Genomic DNA, 18,347 nt, shown 5'->3' with positions numbered 1-18,347 from the left:
TAAAAGTTATGGTATCTTGAAAACCAAGTGAAGCAAGTTATTTCAAGAATCTAGTGTTATTGAGAGGTCAGATGAGATGAGGACTCAGAAGTGACCCTTGAATTTGCCAGATGGAGGCGTTAATGATTTTATTTTATTTATTTCTTTATTTATTTTTGTGTGTTAATGATTTTAATGAGCAATCTCAATGGCATGATTTAAACTGAAGCTTTGGAGTTGGATGAGGAGAGAATGGGGCTAAGAAGTGGAGACAGTGAGTAGAGATAATTCTTAAGAGAAGTTCTGTGAAGGGGAGCTGAAAAGTGGAGTGATAGGCATAGGGGAATGTGGGGCCAAGGTAGGTAGGTTGGTCTTTTAAAAATTTTACTTGTGTGTATTCTCCTACAAGGTAACTCCTCCTCATAGTACATTGACCTGCAGACTTGGGGTTTCATATGTGTTAACTGAATAGAAAACTACATCTAGGACCCCTCCAGCTATCCCTGCATACCCCAAGATGCCTTGACAGCAGGAAGAAAAGAAATATCCTCTATTAGGCACATGTTCATTCAAAAAGCCCTGTTAGTGTTTTCTTTTCGGGCTCTGGGAAGACAGGAATATCATACCCTGTCCCTACTGTAAACTGCTAATGGTCCAATAGGGGAGCCCATGGTAGGTAGGTACTCCATAGTCTGTATTTGACCTTGGTCTTGAATAAGGAACAAAGGGCACTTCAGTAGAGAAAAATACCTCAGTGCCAGAGCCATCATACTGAGCAGAGTGAGGGGGTGTGAGGGGGCTTGATGGGGCCAGTCAGGAGGAGTTTGTGGGGGTGGGGAGGTGCAGAGGTGCTTTCCAGCAATTTTAAGCTTGCCTAAGGAACAAAGCCAGGCTGTTTACTGAGTTCTGTTATCTAGTAATCAGATGGATTCTTCTAAATGAGAAAAAAAAGAAGTGGTACAGATTTCCCCAAAATTGAGTCTTTGTGGGCTTGTGCTAGCAAATGGTGGCCTTCTTAAGGTTGATATTGTGAGCCTTAAATTTGCCTTCTCACCTAGAAGAAAGGTCCAAAATTTCCCTCATTGTTTCACCTCTTAGAATGAAGCATGCAATCAGTGTAATTGTTGCATTCAGCTGTCTATTTAGGGTAACACAGGAAACTAGCAGTGCATTTTCAAGAAAAGCCGATACCATCTGTTATTAGTAATCATCAAAAACATCACTGATTATAAGCTTGCCAGTGGTCAGAGACACTCATACTAGATGAGAAGGGAAGAAAACTATACCATTTAGAATATGGTATACCCCTTGCTCCTCTAAAAAGAAGGCTTCAATTAAATGATTTTTTTAAAAGATTTTATTTATTTGAGAGAAGGAGGGGCTTGAGCAGGGGAAGGGAAAGGGAGAAGCAGACTCCCTGCTGAGCAGGGAGCCCAATGGAGGGCTCCAACCCAGGATCGTGACCTGAGCCAAAGGCAGATGCTTACCCAACTGAGCCACCCGGGGGCCCCGTGATTTTTGGAATGTATCACTCAAGAGTACAGTGTTGTATCCTATGCCCCAAGTTTTCCCCTGTCCTTTCCCCCCAAGTACAGAATGTTGCATGTTAAGTCACACTTCTTCTGAAACTCAGTGAAAACACATAACAGTTTTGCAGCCAAGGCAGCCAGCTCTGTGAATCTGTCCAGAGTCTGGGTCCTTGTACTGGAGGAGAGCTTAGGGATGAGAGATTGATCCAGGGCTCACCTCACAGCCACCATTCTTGCCCTCACCGTGAACACAGTACAGTTCCACATCAGCAGCCTCACTAGCATCAAGCGAAACCAAAAGATAGCTGGTTTCTCATTTCTCACACTGCAGAGTTCTTTAACCAAATGTTTGTCTTTGAACAGTAGTTTAACCGCTGCCTGAATTTTAAAAGCTGATATTTAAGAGTGTGGTCAATAGTTTTAAGCATTTTGGGAAATGAGTTTAATAGTCTTTAAGGGTTGCGTCTAGAAAAAGAAGTCATTTTTCTTTTAAATGTATGACTTCAGTTTGGTAAATGACAGATTTTGAGTTTTGCTAAATAGTGAAAGTCCCTGTTAGTTTGGAACATGATACTCAGTAGAACGTGACACTCATCATTCCCTTGTAGAAGAGTGCTTCCGTTGACCTAAATATAGGGAGACAGAAAGTTGTCATAGCAGTAAGTACTAGAACAGTAGGGAAGAGTATCCATTGTGATCACAAATAGCTGTGGTCATAGCCAGTTTTTTGTTTGTTTGTTTGTTTTAGCAATTTATATATCTGAAAATTTGGCACACTTTTAAATACAAGGATGAGGATAATGTTGGGAAATGTCTTTTGCAAGTATAATCTTTCTTAATGCTTTTTTCCAACTTGGTAAATTTTCACTAACTTAGTAGTTTCTACCGTAATTCTGAACTAATTTTTTTTATTAATAAGACTCATGTATTTGGCCCTTTGACTTAATGTTTTATTCAGTGAAATAGCTGAGAGTAGGGGGGAAACCCACTTACACTTGCTATTTTATGTGTTCCTTGGATTTTGAGCATCACTTCAAATTTTGCAGAATGGTGGTTTTCTATCTCAGTATATGAGTCCTGGTTATGGTTTAAATAATGAAGGCAGGAAAGGCATTTTCCTGACAGCAAGGTTTTGGTCTATTTAGGTGATATTTTTCTAACCCCTTAGGTACCTGCTCTGGAATGAATCCCTTTCAGGTGTTCAGTTCTCTGCTAATGGCTGAGTCCCAGAATCATTTAAAAACAGGACTCAGAGAAGCAGCAAAAACCCTGAACTACTGTCCTGGGGGGCCTTACAAGCTTCATTTGTGACATCAAGCTGGAACCCATGTATACTTAGGAAGACAGTAAGTCAGAGGCTTGCAGAAGCTTTTTATTAAAGGTCCAAGAGTAGGGGGCAAGTATAGGAGGCAGTTGGACAACTTAGAACAAAATGGAAAATTATCTCATTGTTGGGGCAGAAGCCATGGTGCAAAGAGGTGTTGAAGGACAGTACAGTCAGCCTGGTGTGTAAAGGATGAGAGACATGGATGGAAACAGCCCATGTGCTCTGCTTGCATAGATCTCTTTCTCTCTCTCTTTTTAAATACACTATTTTAGAGCAGTTTTAGGTCCATAGCAAAACTGAGCAGAAGGTACAGAGATTTGCCATATCCCCGTCCCCTCTCCCTCCCTACCCATCTCTAGAGCCACAACCATAGCCTTCCCCCACCCCACTCCCTATAACCATCCCTCAGCAGATCACCCCAGATCTGTAGTTTACATTTTGTTCACTCTTGGTATTTTACATTCTATGGGTTTAAATAATGTGTTAAGTCCTTGTTGTGTGAGGATCACATTTTAGGACTTTGATAGAACATCAAAATACAAATACCACTAAAGCCATCATTTTGTCCTCTTAAAATGCAACTGATTATTATTGAAATTTTTAAGGAACTCTTTCTACATGCAAAAGAGTATTTAAATATAAGACTAAATAATTTTATAAACCACTGCTGTCTTAGATCTTGGACATTTTCACTTTCTTCTGGGAGTCACTTTTCACAAGAGTGAGAATAAATGTAACTGAGTGACATACACACTCCAGGGACATGGTGGGGCTGATGCAACTACTCAGATGACCACTGAGACGCAACAGTTTCCAGTCCGTAAGATCATCATCCGTATTTCATCTTTGAGCAGAAGGATAGTTATTACACGTCATGGATTTTCAAGGTCATTCTTAAATATTCATTATCTATAAAATCCAAGGGCTACAAGGTGTGTTGTGAAGTTAATTTTTGGACCTGTGTCAGCTCACCCAGGGTTCTGCACACAAGGTCCCTTCCCACCCAGTATACTTGTACCAGGTTTATTTTCCTAAAGGTGGTAGTCCCTATTCACTTCTGATATTAAGAAACACTCTCCACATCTGGTCTTTCTCATTTTGCCTCTCACTATTCAGTGTGTTGTAACCAAACTGAACCATTTTGTTCTCTTAAGACACCTCATATTTTCCTGTGATCCTTCTCCCCCTATGGAATGTTACCTTGATGAAGCCCTTTCCAAATGATGTCATTTTTCCTTCCTTCATGATATTTGTACCACTTGTACCACTTAGCCTTGTATTTCATTTATGCTTTCCTGTTGTCCATTACTGTGTAAATTATAGAACACAGTTCATATTAGACTTGGGTTCGTTTCCATGAGAATGACTAGAATTTATTGAACACTTAATATTAGGGTGATGACATTGTCATTTCCCTCACAGTGCTTTTTGGATGTTATGTACACACAAACAGGTCTTTGTTTTATGTGAATAGTATCACACTGTAGGTATTTTGTTTTGTCCCTGAACATGTGATGAAAATCTTTTTATGTATGTAAGTTTGTTGTTATTTTTAATGGCTGCGTAATATTCTGTGAAATGGATGTAACCTGCTTGATTTAACCACCAATGGACATACTAGAAAGTTTTTAAATGTTTGATGCTATAGATAATGCTACAACGAAAGTCTTTGCATGCTTGGGCAGATAGACCAATAGATAGCTTCTTAGAAACAGAGTTACTAGGACAGAGGGTATGAGCATTTTTAACTTGTTAGTGCCAAAATGGCTTCCTAAGACAAAAATTTGTGTTTCTACCAGTAGTGTGTGAGAATACCCATTTCTCCATGACTGCATTTCATATTATCAACCTTTTTAAAATTTTTGCCAGTCCATTGCACAGAAAATGTTCTCACTTGAATTATATTTCCTTGTTTACTAGTGAGGTTAAATATCATTTTATATGTTGGCTATTTGTATTTCTCCTCTGAGAATTATTGTTCATATCTCTTTACCAGTTTTTCTGTTAGGTTATCTTTTTCATAGTGAGTTGTACCACTTTTTTTTTTTTTAATAGATTTTCTATGGTAATCCTTTTCTGATACCTTGCAAGTAGTTATTCCTAGTTTGTCATTTGACCTTTAACTTTGTGGTATTTTTCGGGACTTTTAATTTTTTGGTAGGCAAATCTTTAAGTCGTATTTATGGCTTCTCCCTTAGAAAGGCTTTCCATTCCTAAGATTATAAAACTGATAGCTTTATTTTTTATTTATTTATTTATAATTAATTTATTCTCAAGTTTTATTTGACTTTTAATCCTTTAATTCATTTGGATTTTGAGGTTTATAATAAAGATGATGGATGGGGTACGTGGGTAGCTCATTGGGTTGAGCATCTGACTCTTGATTTCAGCTCAGGTCATAATCTCAGGGTCATGAGATCAAGCACCCTGTTGGGCTCCATGCTCAGCCTGAAACCTACTTGAATTCCTCTCCCTCTGCCCCTCCCCCTGTTTTTGTGTTTTTATGTGTGTGTGTGCGCACATGTGCTCGTGCTCTCTCACATGAGCGCATGTTCTTTAACTCTCTGGCTAATACAAATGAGTCTTTTAAAAAATATGAAGTTAAACAAAGTAAGAATAAAGATAGAGATGTAATTTTTCCCTCTTTACAACACTATTGAAACTTTTCCCACTGATGGACAGTATCAGTTAACGACTGAAAGTCCTCTTTTTTGGGGGAGAGGGGGAGTTTATTTCATCTTGATTCCGGTACCAATACTTTGATTTATTCTTTTACCTATGTCTTAGATACTAACTTTAAAGTCACCTTGTGGATGTCATTAATTTTTTTTTTAAATCTCTTTGGGAGTTCTATATGGACTGCATTTAACTTAATGGATTACTTGGGGAGAATGGACTTCTTTGCTATATTAAATCTCCCATTTTGCACTCAAATGTAAGTTTCTCCTACTTAGTTTTTTTTGTTCTGTTGTAAAAGTTGTTCTTTTGTAAGATTTTATAGCTTTTCCCTCTAGATCCTGTACCATTTTGTTAGATTTCTTCCTAGGTTTTCATAATTTTTTATTGCCACTGTGAACAGGATCCTCTTTTCTATTAGGTTTCCTATTGGATTTTGTTCACTACATAATAATACCAATTTTTTTATGTTTATTTCTGACCACTTTATTAGTCTTAATAGTTTTTCAGTTGATTCCTTAGATTTTCTAAGGTACAACTATATTATCTGCAGAAACAGTGACAGGTTGTTTTCCCCTCATTCTTCATTTTTCTTGTCTTACTGAATTGTTAGGGATCTCTAGGATATTATTGTAGAGTAGACATAAGAAGAGGCATCTTTCTCTTGTTCTTTAGAAGTACTCCTTTTTTTTTTTTTAAGATTTTATTTATTTATTTGACAGAGATCATAAGTAGGCAGAGAGGCAGGCAGAGAGAGAGGAGGAAGCAGGCTCCCTGCTGAGCAGATAGCACGAGCGCGATGTGGGGGCTCGAGCGCTATGTGGGGCCTCCATCCCAGGACCCTGAGACCATGACCTGAGCTAAAGACAGAGGCTTTAACCCACTGAGCCACTCAGGCGCCCCACTCCTTTCTATTTTAACATTAAATTTGATGCTTGCTATGGATATTTGATAAGTCATTTTGTCAAGTTTTTTAAAATTCCTGTTTTTCACTTTCTGAATATTTTATCAAAACTCAGTGTTTATATCAAATTGACAATTGCTGAGATAAGCGGTTTTTTTTTTCTTTAGTCTGTTAATGCAGTGAGTTATCTTAAATTATTTTTCCTGTTGTACTAGTCTTGCTTCCTTGGATTAAATGCTACTTGGTCATGATACCACTGGATACCATGATATTACTTGGTCTTTTTAATGCCTTACCACTAAATTTGATTTTATTTAGAATATTTGTATCTATATTCATAAGCAAAATAATTGGGCCTGTACTTTTTTTTTCCTTTTTTTTCTTCTATTTCTTCTTGCTGTGTAATACTTTATATACTTTAAAGCTAACATTGATTCATAAAACTAACTGAGCCTGGTGTCTTTGAAGATGACATTTTGACTGCTTTTTAATTTTAATTACGATATTCAAGGGCTGTTAACATTCTGAGCACTTCTCTCTAGTTGTGACCAAGTTGTTAATTTCATGAGACCTCAGGGTTTTTTTCACTGTTACTAAGAAATAATTGACATACCTCACTGTCTGAAGATGTACAGGATGATGGTTTGTTTTACGTATACTGCAAAATGATGAGCACAGTGGGTTCAGCTAACATGCATTTTCTCGTATAGATACATTAAAAAGAAAAGGAAAAAAAAATTCTCCTTGTGATGACAATTGTAAGGATGTATTCCCTTAACAACTTTCCTGTAGATCATGTGGCAGTGTTAGCCGTAGTCATTACGATGTACGTTACATCCCTAGTGCTTACTTCTAACTGGAAATTTGTACCTTTTGACTACCTTCCTCCAATTCTCCCTCCTCCCATCCTCCACTTCTGGTGACCACAGATCTAATCCCTTTTTTCTGTGAGGTTGGTGTTTTGTTTTGTTTAGATTCCACGTAGAAGTGAGATCATACAATGTTGTCTTTCTCTGACTTATTTCACTTAGGTAATGCCTTCCGGTCCTTCCGTATTGTCCCAGGTAGTAAGATTTCCTCATTTTTTTAATGGCTGAATAATAATTATCCATTGAATATATACACATCTTTTTTCACCCATGGACACTTGGGTTGTTTCCATGTAATGGCTGTTGTAAATAATGCAGCTGTGAATATGGGAGCATATATCTCTTTGACATAGTGTTTTCATCACCTTTGAATATATTCCCAGAAGTGGAAATTGCTAGGTCAAATGGTAGTTCTATTTTTAATTTTTTTTAGGAACCTCCATAATGCTTTTCATAGTGGCTGTGCTTGTTCACAGTCCCACCAACAGTGCACAAGGGTTCCCTTTTCTCCATATCCATGCCACCTCTTATTATCTCTTGTCTTTTTGATGATGGCTATTCTAACAGGTATGAAGTGTTATCTCATTGTGGTTTTAATAGGTATTTCCCTAACAACTAGTGACACATCTTTCTATGATGTAAAATCATAAAAAGTATTTTTTGTACTTTATTGGCCATCTATGTTTCTTCTTAGGAAAAATGTCAGTTCAGGTCCTGTGCCCATTTTTTAATTGGGTTATAGGTTACCCTTGAATAACATGGGTTTGAACTGTGTGGGTCCACTTAAATTTTGTATGTTTTTCAGTAAATAAGGTACAGTTCCATAAATGTATTTTCTCTTGGAATTTTCCTAACATTCTCTTTGCTCTAGCTTACTTTATTGTAAGACTCTAGTATGTAATATGTATAACATATAAAATACATGTTAATCAACTGTTTGTTATGGGTAAGGCTTCTTGCAGTCAACAATAGGCTATTAATAGGTTTTAGGCCAGAGTTACACATGAATTTTGACTGTGTGGTACTTGGTACCGTTAACCTCCATGTTACTCAAGAGTCAACTTTTTTTGCCATTAAATTATAGGAGTTCTTTGTGTGTGTATATATATACTTTTTTTTTAAGATTTTATTTATTTGAGAGAGAGTGAAAGCAAGCGGACACGAGCAGGGGGTAGGAACAGAGGGAAAAGGAAAAGCAGACTACCTGCTGAACAAGGAGCCTGACTTGGGGCTCCACCCCAGGACCCTGGGACACAACTGAGCCACCCAGGGGCCCCTGAGTTCTTTGTATATTTTAGATATTAACCCCCTCTATCAGATACATGGTTTGTGAATATTTTTGCCCATTCTCTAAACTGACCTTTCGTTTTATTTATGATTTCTTTTTGCCATGCAGAAGCTTTTCAGTTTGATGTAGTCCCACTTGTTCATTTTTTTTAAATAAACAATTATTTGAGAGAGAATGAGAGCAGATCAGGGAAAGAGCAAGAGAGAGAATAACAGACTCCCTGCTGAGTGCCAGTGTGAGACTCGATTCTGTGACCCTGAGATCATGACCTGAGCAAAAATCTATAGAGTCAGAAAGTCAGCTGAGCCCCCCAGGTGCCCCTGTTTTTTGTTTACTTTTGCTTCAGGTATGATTTCCAAAAAATCATGTCAAAGAACTTACTCCCCATGTTTTCTTCTAGGAGTTTCATGGTTTAAGTTTTAAATTTAGGCCTTTAATCCATTTCAAGTTAATTTTTGTGAGTGCTATAATTTAGGGGTCCAGTTTTGTGCTTCTACATGTGAATTTCCACTTATCCCACCATCATATATTAGAGTATTGAGTATTGGCACCCTTGGCACATTTTAGTTGGACTCTTTATATTTGGGTTTGTTTCTGGTCTCTAGATTCTTTGCTCCTGAGCTATTTGTCTATTTTTATGCCAGTGTCATAATGTTTTCAAGACTATAGCTTGAAATCAAAGTGTGATGCCTCCTGCTTTTTGTTCTTCTCAGGATTTCTTTGGCTCTTCGGGGTATTTTGTGGTTCCATATAAATTTTAGGAGTGTTTTCTCTATTTCTGTAAAAAATGCCAGTGGGCTTTTAATAGGAATTGGGCTGAATCTGTAGCTGGCTTTTGGTATTTTAACAATATTCTTCCAATCGATGAACATGAGATCTTTCTCATTTATATGTGTCTTTGAATTTCTTTCATCAGTGTCTCTTAGTTTTCAGAGTAGAGATCTTTGACCTCCTTGTTTAGATTTGTACCTAAGTATTTTATTGGTTTTGATGCTATTATAAGGGGATCAATTTCCTTTCCAGAAAATTCGTAAAGTACCAATTTTCTTAATGGTAAAATGGGGATAACTAAAGCTAACTCCCAGTATTGTAAGGATTAAATGATGTAATTGCTTACTGTAATTATGCTTCACAGATTTAAATGGCTTAGTAGTAACAACTGATGTTACTGTTATCCCTCAAGTAGATGTCATGTGGTTATCTTCATTATCCCCTGCTGTTGCAAGTTGGGTGGTAAACTCCATACTGGAGAGAGATGATACAAAGATTAGCTTATGGTCTGGCCAACAGCAGTAGGAATCAGGCCAACAGCAGTAGGCATCAGCTCAGTGTGACACACTCCTTTGGGAGTCCGGATCTCCCTCAGGACTAGAGCTGCTACATGCAATGCTCTCTTACACAGGTGAGGAAGCACCACCTCTGTTGTACAAGGAACCCACAGCAGGGGCTGTGTGTGCGCACCTTGGACATGTGGAGTTTGTTCTCCTCCTTGGGTATGATTATTTAGGTTAGTTAATGAAAGATCTTTAAGTTGAATGGAAAGATGACCTTTTTAAGAAATTATTTGAAAAATCAGGATTGTAATGTGTGAAGAGCTGTGGATTACGTGACTGATCCCAAGAACATTCTCTAGGGGTTTTGTTGTTTATTTGGCAAATACTTAGAAGTCTGGTATCAGTCCTTTTGACAGGAGTGTAAAATGTCAGGCTGGGATAAACTAGATGTATGAATTAGAAAATGGAGGCTTGCAGCATTCTCACCAGTGAGCACAATACGGTTTTTTCCAGTCTTATTACTTCAAAATCCCTCATCTGATATTTAAAATGTATTTATGTTGAGTCATTTCTTTCTCTCTTACTGGTGAACCAAAAGATCATGAAATGATTCTGCAGAGCCGGTAGCATTACGTTCAGTTTCTTTTTTTGTATATATCAGATAAGAGACTTGCAAATGGAAGTAGGGCCACCTCACATCCTCTGTATGGTCATAGCAGTGATGTTTGCCTTTTTGTCACTGATGCAACATTTATTAGTTCATAAACCCATTTCCAAAGAACCTAAGGGCTTTTTGATGAAAGGTGACTATAGGAATAATGAAGTTAGTTTTTAACAGGCTGCTTTTGTTTTTATAAACGTTGCTTTCCTTCTTTGTAGTGTTTAGAAAGTACTAGTTTCTGAAGTGTGTTGCAAAGTGAGGGTGGGGAGGCTGACAGGCCAAGTGGAAATGAATGCATATATTTGGAGTTAGGATTTCTTAGTCTTCAACTAGGAAGGGAAAATAGAAGTTTTGAGGTTCATCTCAGCTTAAGCCTAGAAATTGCTCTTTCAACCATACCTTCTGGTTGGAGAAAAGCTCACGCATCTGAGGAATTAAAGCCCCTGAAGAGGCTGACTTTTGGTAAACCTTACTAGTAACAGAAGTGAAAAGACCACAGTTCAGAGTTGCATGTACGTCCCCATAGACTAGGGAACCTCGTACACCTCCCGGCTTTTTTTACTCACTGCTGTCCTCCTGTAGCCAGTAGGCCTCAGTAGCTACAGTCTTTCCAGCGAGCCTAAGAAAAGTTGTCCACACATTTTGAGATTTTTACAGTATTTAAATGCTTCTTCAAGAGAGGGTATTTGTCCTGTCACAGAGTGACCATGGAGCAGGGCCAGGACTCAGGGGCCCTGGTTGCATGCCTGGCTGTATTCATTAGTAGCCATGTAGCAGTGTTGTTGTTCCGGTTATTGTTTCTAGCTCTTACTGTATTCTGCTTTTACCATTAGAAGTACCCATAATTTCATGAGATTTTTAAGATGTTACTTTTATGATATGCATTATATGTCATATATTTTTTAAATATACTATTACATATAATTAATGTTACCATTACATTATTTTAAGTACCAATGACTTCTTTTTCCAGAGCAATCATGAAATTTCACAGTATGAAAATGGAAGAAATCAACAAAATTATTCGTGACCTTTGGCGAAATACCTATCGTGGACAAGGTAATTGACATGGTTTGTCATGAATGGTTTTTCCAAAGCCCTGTCCCTAGCTCTTGCCACATAGGCTCTCTCATCATGCCAGCATTATCGCCTGGACCCTTTCTGAATATCTCTTTGAGATTTTCTAAGAATTCTTATCTTGACAACATCATGTAGCAAGAAAAAAAAATGCAAAGTTTTCTATTCCAGAGCCTGACAGGACTTACATATTTGGCTATATACATATTACATTTAACTGATGACCTAATAGATTCTGTTGAAGTATAGATAGGGATAAACTGAAAGACGATAAGAAGAAAACCAGCAGGAGGAAACTTTTAATAGGGGAACTAAGAAAGGCAGAGCTGAGACTGAGGGTTGGGGCATCTGGGTTGCTTTTGTGTCCTGAACCTTCTCAGCCAGTTTGAATGGTAATGTCAGCTCACACGTTATTTCAAAGGCTTACTTAATATTTGCAAATGACAAACGGCTGCAGAGTGTAGGTTCCTCTGAAATCATCTTCTTTTTGTGTCAGATATTGAATACATAGAAATTCGGTCTGATGCCGATGAAAATGTATCAGCCTCTGATAAAAGGCGGAATTACAACTACCGCGTGGTAATGCTAAAAGGAGACACAGCCTTGGATATGCGAGGACGATGCAGTGCTGGACAAAAGGCAGGTATCTCGAGAGCCCCAGGAGCCACCCATACACAGAGAATTGACAGGGAGCGAGTACTGTTGGTGCCATGAAAGCACCCAGGGCTGCCCGGGAATGGTGAGAAGCTCCTTGAAGCACTCTTTGTTGCCATATAAGGTTGATCAGACTCACCTATCCCGTTCCACTCTTCCAGTCCTAACCAGCATTTCCTGCACCATTAGGTGGTCTTTTAGAAGGGTCTGAAACATTCTCATGTGATAGGCCTTATGTAGAACAAGCAGCTAACAACCCTTGTTTCATAATACTCCTTATGGGAACAAAGTTACTGTATCATCAGTTGTAAGACATAACACTATTTTATGTGCCACCAAGAAAGGAAAAGAAATGGAACCATAATTGCAAGAGTGCGTCCTGATTTCGAGTGATCAAAGGTGGGGAAAGATGTTAGAAACAATGACCTGTAGTATCACCAAATGAGATCCTAGGTTGAGCCAGATGAGGCATTATAAAACTCTGATTGAGAAAGCAGCCCCATCACAGGACTGAGTCCCCATCAAAGGTGGGGAAAGATGTTAGAAACAATGACCTGTAGTATCACCAAATGAGATCCTAGGTTGAGCCAGATGAGGCATTATAAAACTCTGATTGAGAAAGCAGCCCCATCACAGGACTGAGTCCCCACCCCTCTCCTCCCTCAGCCTAGCCTTTGGGCCTGTAGATCCTCTAAAAGAAAGGTCTGCTAGGGACATCTGGCTGGCTCAGTTGGTAGACCATGCACCTTTGATCTTGGGGTTGTGAGTTTAAGCCCCATGTTGGGTGTAGAGATTGCTTTAAAATGTTAAAAGAAGCGTTTGCTAGACCAGAATTCATGACACCCTCAGCAGCTGGGCCAGGCACTTGGCTCCACATGTGGCTCTGGCAAAATAGGCTATGTTGGGTAGAGAGCACAGAGCAAATCAGAAAGAGGATTAAAGCTTTAAGGAGTCAGGAAAATTGGACCTGCATCCTTGTGAACAAGGCTGGGTTCCTTTGTGCGCAGGTCTGTAACCAAGACAGTCTGGATTCTTGAGCTTCCTCCTTTGAGATTAGAAGCAGATTATATTTCATAACACTTCTGGACCCCCAGTTTTCTTAACAAAATCTTAAAATTCTCAAAATGGCTGCTCACATTATCTTAGGTATTTCATAGTTTTCAGTTTTTGCTTTAAGAGTCCTGTGTGTATGTATTTTGTTGTCAGCCCAGACAGCAGATACCAATTTAAGGCACATGCAGATTATTATCTTAATCATAGTTTGCAAAAATGACAAATTTGTGATCTATAATCAGTATTCCTACTTGCTTTGGTGATTTTTAGTAGTTATGAATAAGAAAAAACAGTTTGAAACCCTTCCCTTTGGATTAAGAATACTTTGGAAATTATTTGAACAAAGTAGATTTCCCAAAGATACTCTAAAATTACAAAAATTAGCAGTAATTGCTTCCTTGGTGTTGGGGAAGAAGACAGACTAATAGTTTGGTAGAGGTGGGCCAGGAACTTCATTTAGCCTCTACTCTGAGTACATGGTGGTGGAGGTGGCAGCCACAGTGGGGTTCAAATACAGGAAGGAATTGTCTTCCCCAAAGGGCCCAGCTATGATCCTGACTTCTGCAGTCTCCCAGCCTGCCTTGGGCAACAGAGAGAAGCTGTAAACTGTTCTGTCCCTCACTTATGCTCCTTTCACTCACAGGTTCAGGGTATGGGGTATTGACAGCTCACACACAAGTGGTTTATACTTACTAGACTGTTCTGTCACTCTTAGTTCGGTGTCCCTTATGCCCTCAGATGGCTTCAGCTGCATATGAGGGTTTAAGTATTGGGTTTCTATTAACCAAGAAGTGCCTCCAAGTGTCAGTTCCTTGGATGGCTTAAATAAAACCATACTTCTGTACTTCTGATCCATTGACCCAGGAATATTCTTTCTCTCTCTGTTGGCTTGCTGAAACTTACGCATGTAGACATTTAAGTGTAGGTAAGGTCACAGTATCCGGTGCCCCTTTTACACCATGGAACATAGAGATATCAAGATAACTCAGAGATAAGACGTGGGGGGGGGGGGGGGGACTCTGGAAGATGTCATGTGTCTACGTTTCCTAACTAACCTTATTATCAGGAAAATAAAATATCCAGGCCTTGAATTTTTAACATTGTTAAACTGTTACTCAAATTACTAGTTAAAGGGTGATGCATTTCAGATTCAAACCTGGGCCTTCAAGTTTCATTATAGCTGACAAGATTTGTGTGTATTTGGGGTAGTAAGATCACCATTGGTTTTAGCATTTTATTTCACTGCCAATGACAGGCTGAGTTAAGTACCTGATGGCTCACCTTCTGGAAGGGTTTAAACATCTGGTCACAGTGCCATACGCTCTCAGGTAAAAGAGCAGTGATTTACCTAAGGCCAGTGAGCCCATTACATTGCTCCCTTTCCCTGACCAAGATATTAGGCCAGGTCTGCCTACTTTCCTAAAAGTGAATGAGGAAAAGGTCTGTGCACTACAGCTCAGCGTTCATGCTTTATTCTAGGTGTTAGCCTCCCTCATCATTCGCCTGGCCTTGGCTGAAACGTTCTGCTTGAACTGTGGCATCCTTGCCTTGGATGAGCCAACAACAAATCTTGACCGAGAAAATATTGAGTCTCTTGCACATGCTCTTGTTGAGTAAGTATCTCCTAACCTGGGGGCAGGTTATGATAGAACTCTCTGTCCTACTTTAAAAACTATAGTGAAAACCCTGTCTGGATGTGTCTTCCTTGGGGAAGCTGGTTGGTGGCAGACCTTAAGCTTTACCTTTGATAGTAATTCTTCAGATGCTTAAAAAAAGAACTAGGTGGGGAACAGCAGTCCCAGACACATCCTGCATCTCCCCGAGTGTGTTCATAGGGAAACTGAAGGGTTTCCTGGTTTGGTTTGGTTTTTCTGTAAACCACCCCCCCACCCAGCAGTGCCCACGTGTCACGTAGAGAACTTACCATGCCCTGCTAAAACATTTGTATGTGCTGACGGTGGATTTTGGCCCATCTCCCCAGTCCTGTGAAGAATGATAGCTCTTACTCAAAAAGTGTAATAGTGGTTAAGTAGAAACTAGAAAGTAAAATTGTACACACCTTTGCCACATTCACATGCCCTTGGTACAGACTCCAGGGATAGGCACCCATTGCTGAAAAACTGTGCTGGCAGAGGAAAGGCACTTGCTCCCAGCTGAAGAAGCTGTTTTGGGTACTCTGGCTCCAGATACATTCTTTTTGGCAGAGCTGATAGGGAGGGTACCCCTTTCTCAGCCATCACTCAGTAGTCTTAATGTGGCCAGCGCATAAGGGCTACTACTTTAGGAAGCCACGTGCATCCAGCTTCAGGCAAGGGAGAAATAAATGATTAGTTAAAAGAAAAAGTCTGATTTCAGTCTTATAGCTAGGTACCTCAGCATATAGATAATGAGCAAAAATGTTCCCAGTACACCCACTCAGGCCTCTTGTGTGTCATACCAGTGATGCATCTAGTGACTGGTGGTGGCAGAATTCTAAGTAGACCCAGCTCCTAAGAAGGCAGTGGGGCTTGCAAATGTAATTTCCCTTGCCTGTAGTTGGTCTTTTTTTTTTTTTTTCCTTTTTCTCCCAGAGAGAATTAGTAACAGGTCACAAAAACCCCAGACAAAGGAATAAGCCAGACTCCTAAGGCTGAACAGCTCAGATACTAAGGAAAATTAAGTAAAACACTTCTACCTGCTTTAGTAGGAAGAACTTTATGTTCTGGAAGAAATAACATCATATATTCTTATCAGTGCCTATGTCAGACCTAGGTGAAGAGTCACTTCAGGCACCTGTGCTGTCTGGAGAGGAGATGGGACTCCTTCCTGGAGGGTTTGAAGCCCTAGGTCCAGCCTAGCCCTCTCCAATTCCTATAGGACTGGCAGAGGCCCTGGTCATCACATTGTGTCATGTGTCTGACGAAGTTCTCAGTGGCTTTTTACCTAAAGGAAAGGATTATTTGTGCTCTCCAATAATAAAATGTTCTAAATATACTGTTTCAGGATAATCAAGAGTCGCTCGCAGCAGCGCAACTTCCAGCTTCTGGTCATCACGCACGATGAAGATTTTGTGGAGCTCTTAGGCCGTTCTGAATATGTGGATAAATTCTACAGGATTAAGAAGAACATTGATCAGTGCTCAGAGATTGTGAAATGCAGTGTTAGCTCCCTGGGTTCTTATGTTCATTAAAAATAGTCATGATTTTGCCTTAGAAACACAAGTCCTCAGGCAACTGCTTATTTCTGGTATCAACTGAGTCAGTAGGAAAATCTGTCCTCTCAGAGGAGCTTTGCATCTAAGATTTTGAATGAGAAGTTCTACCATCATTAAAGTTGTTTCAAATGAAATTTGGACTGATTTCCTGAACTGCAGCCCCCTGCATGCAGCCCCTGATATACCTTGGTGGGGGGGAGGGGTCAGTAGCAACACAGTTGGACTCTGCTCGCCTGCTTCCTGGTACCTGAGCTTAATTCACTCAGCTTCCACTTTTCAGTGGACTTTCGAGAAGTAGATTCTCACTGTCTGGATAATGTGAATTACAACTGAGCATTCATATCTGAAGATGACCAGAAATTAAGAGGTTTTAGTATTTCAGTCTGCTCTTAGTTTTATAAATCCAGGAAGCGACCTCCCTCACTGGCTGTCAGTTTCCCCAAGTAAAATTCAAAGTAGTCACATGGGGGCATTAGAGTTTCAAGGACCCTTAAATAATCATGTAACTCAGTATGTACCGTCTTCCCTCCCCACATGCTCCTGTCAGGGAGCCATCCAAACTTGGGGCTCAGTCTAGACAGATGAAGTTCTCCACTGTGCACATCTACCTTTGGAAAGCTCTGATCAAGATCAGGCCACCCTTGGCTTGGGGCATGATCTGCCATCATGAAGAAGTCTGTTCCTCTCTACATCTGTCCTGTGTATCATCTCCGGTTCATGAACAACGCTGACTGTTCATCCAGTGTGCATTACAGTGTGGAGAGCAAACAAGATTCACCAGATCCTAGCCGCCTCCTAGCGGGGTCCAACCAGACCTGGAAAAGTAGGACTCATTCTCATTACAGATGTCATTTCTAACAAAAATCTAGTCACACCTTTTTCCTGGAATTGCCAGCTGACAGTGGGAAGCTTTTCCCAAGCATGACACACAGAATGCTACCAAGTTACACACTGCTGAATTAGACCTTGGAGCGTTATCTTTCTGAATCTCAGTCATGTGGCACGTCTTGTGCCACCTGTAACTCTCCTGAGCAAGCGGTATAGACAGGCCTTCTCAACCAGGGTGTGCAAAGAATCAAGCCCTGAGGCCCTTAGCGAAGTCCTCATCCCTAGAGCTTGTGAATGTTCCCTCGTGTGGCAAAAGGGACTTGGCAGATTTGATTAAAGGTAAGGAGCTTGAGTCTGGATTGTCCTGGTGGGCCCTAAATGTAATGGTGACTGCCCTCATTCAGGCAGAGCATGTGTGTTGCCAGAGAAAGTGGCATACTAACTGAGGCCACTGGGCTGTACTTGGAAGGAGGAGGAAGGGCTATGTGCCATGCGCTACAGGCAACCAGGAGAGTCTGAAAAAGGAATGCTCTCCCCTCAGAGCCCCCAAAAGGAAGAGCCCTGATTTGGGGGTTCTGATCTCCCAAATCATGTGAGAGAATTGGTTTATGGTGTTTTAAGCTGCTTAGTGTGGGCTACTTTGTTAAAGCAGCAGTAGGAAACTCATACTGTATCCATTTTATATAATCAGTTTCTGTGCATCTAATGTGATCTCAGTTGATCCTTGCACAACATAGGTTTGAACTGTACATATACTGGGGTTTTTTCCCCCCAGTGAAGTACAATATTGTAAATATTTCCTTTTCATTATGATTTTCTTAGTATTTTTTTTCTCTAGCTTAACTTCATGCTAACAATACAGTATGTAATACGTATAATATAGAGAATATGTGTTTTATCAACTGGTGATATCAACAGGCCTCAGTCAGCAGTACAGTATTAATAGTTAAATTTTGGGGGGCGCCTGGGTGGCTCAGTGGGTTGAGGCCTCTGCCTTCGGCTCGGGTCATGGTCCCAGGGCCCTGGGATCGAGCC

The 18,347-nt window shown here is 40.0% G+C and overlaps 1 protein-coding gene across 1 annotated transcript in view; it reads left to right on the top strand.

Annotated features, from left to right (window-relative positions):
- Window positions 1-16,615, top strand: part of RAD50 (RAD50 double strand break repair protein) — a 97,950-nt gene extending 81,335 nt beyond the window's left edge. The window contains exons 22-25 of the mRNA XM_080803383.1: window positions 11,481-11,566; window positions 12,081-12,223; window positions 14,771-14,904; window positions 16,274-16,615. Coding sequence (XP_080659509.1) covers window positions 11,481-11,566; window positions 12,081-12,223; window positions 14,771-14,904; window positions 16,274-16,460 — 550 coding nt within the window. The 3' untranslated portion in view covers window positions 16,461-16,615. The remainder of the gene's footprint in view (window positions 1-11,480; window positions 11,567-12,080; window positions 12,224-14,770; window positions 14,905-16,273) is intronic.
- The last annotated feature ends 1,732 nt before the right edge of the window (window positions 16,616-18,347 follow it).

The sequence above is a fragment of the Martes martes genome (genome assembly GCF_963455335.1).
Source record: "Martes martes genome assembly, chromosome: 5".
NCBI classification, from domain to species: Eukaryota; Metazoa; Chordata; class Mammalia; order Carnivora; family Mustelidae; genus Martes; species Martes martes.
Note: the sequence above shows the minus strand (reverse complement) of the source record. Positions and strands in the feature narration are given on the sequence as shown.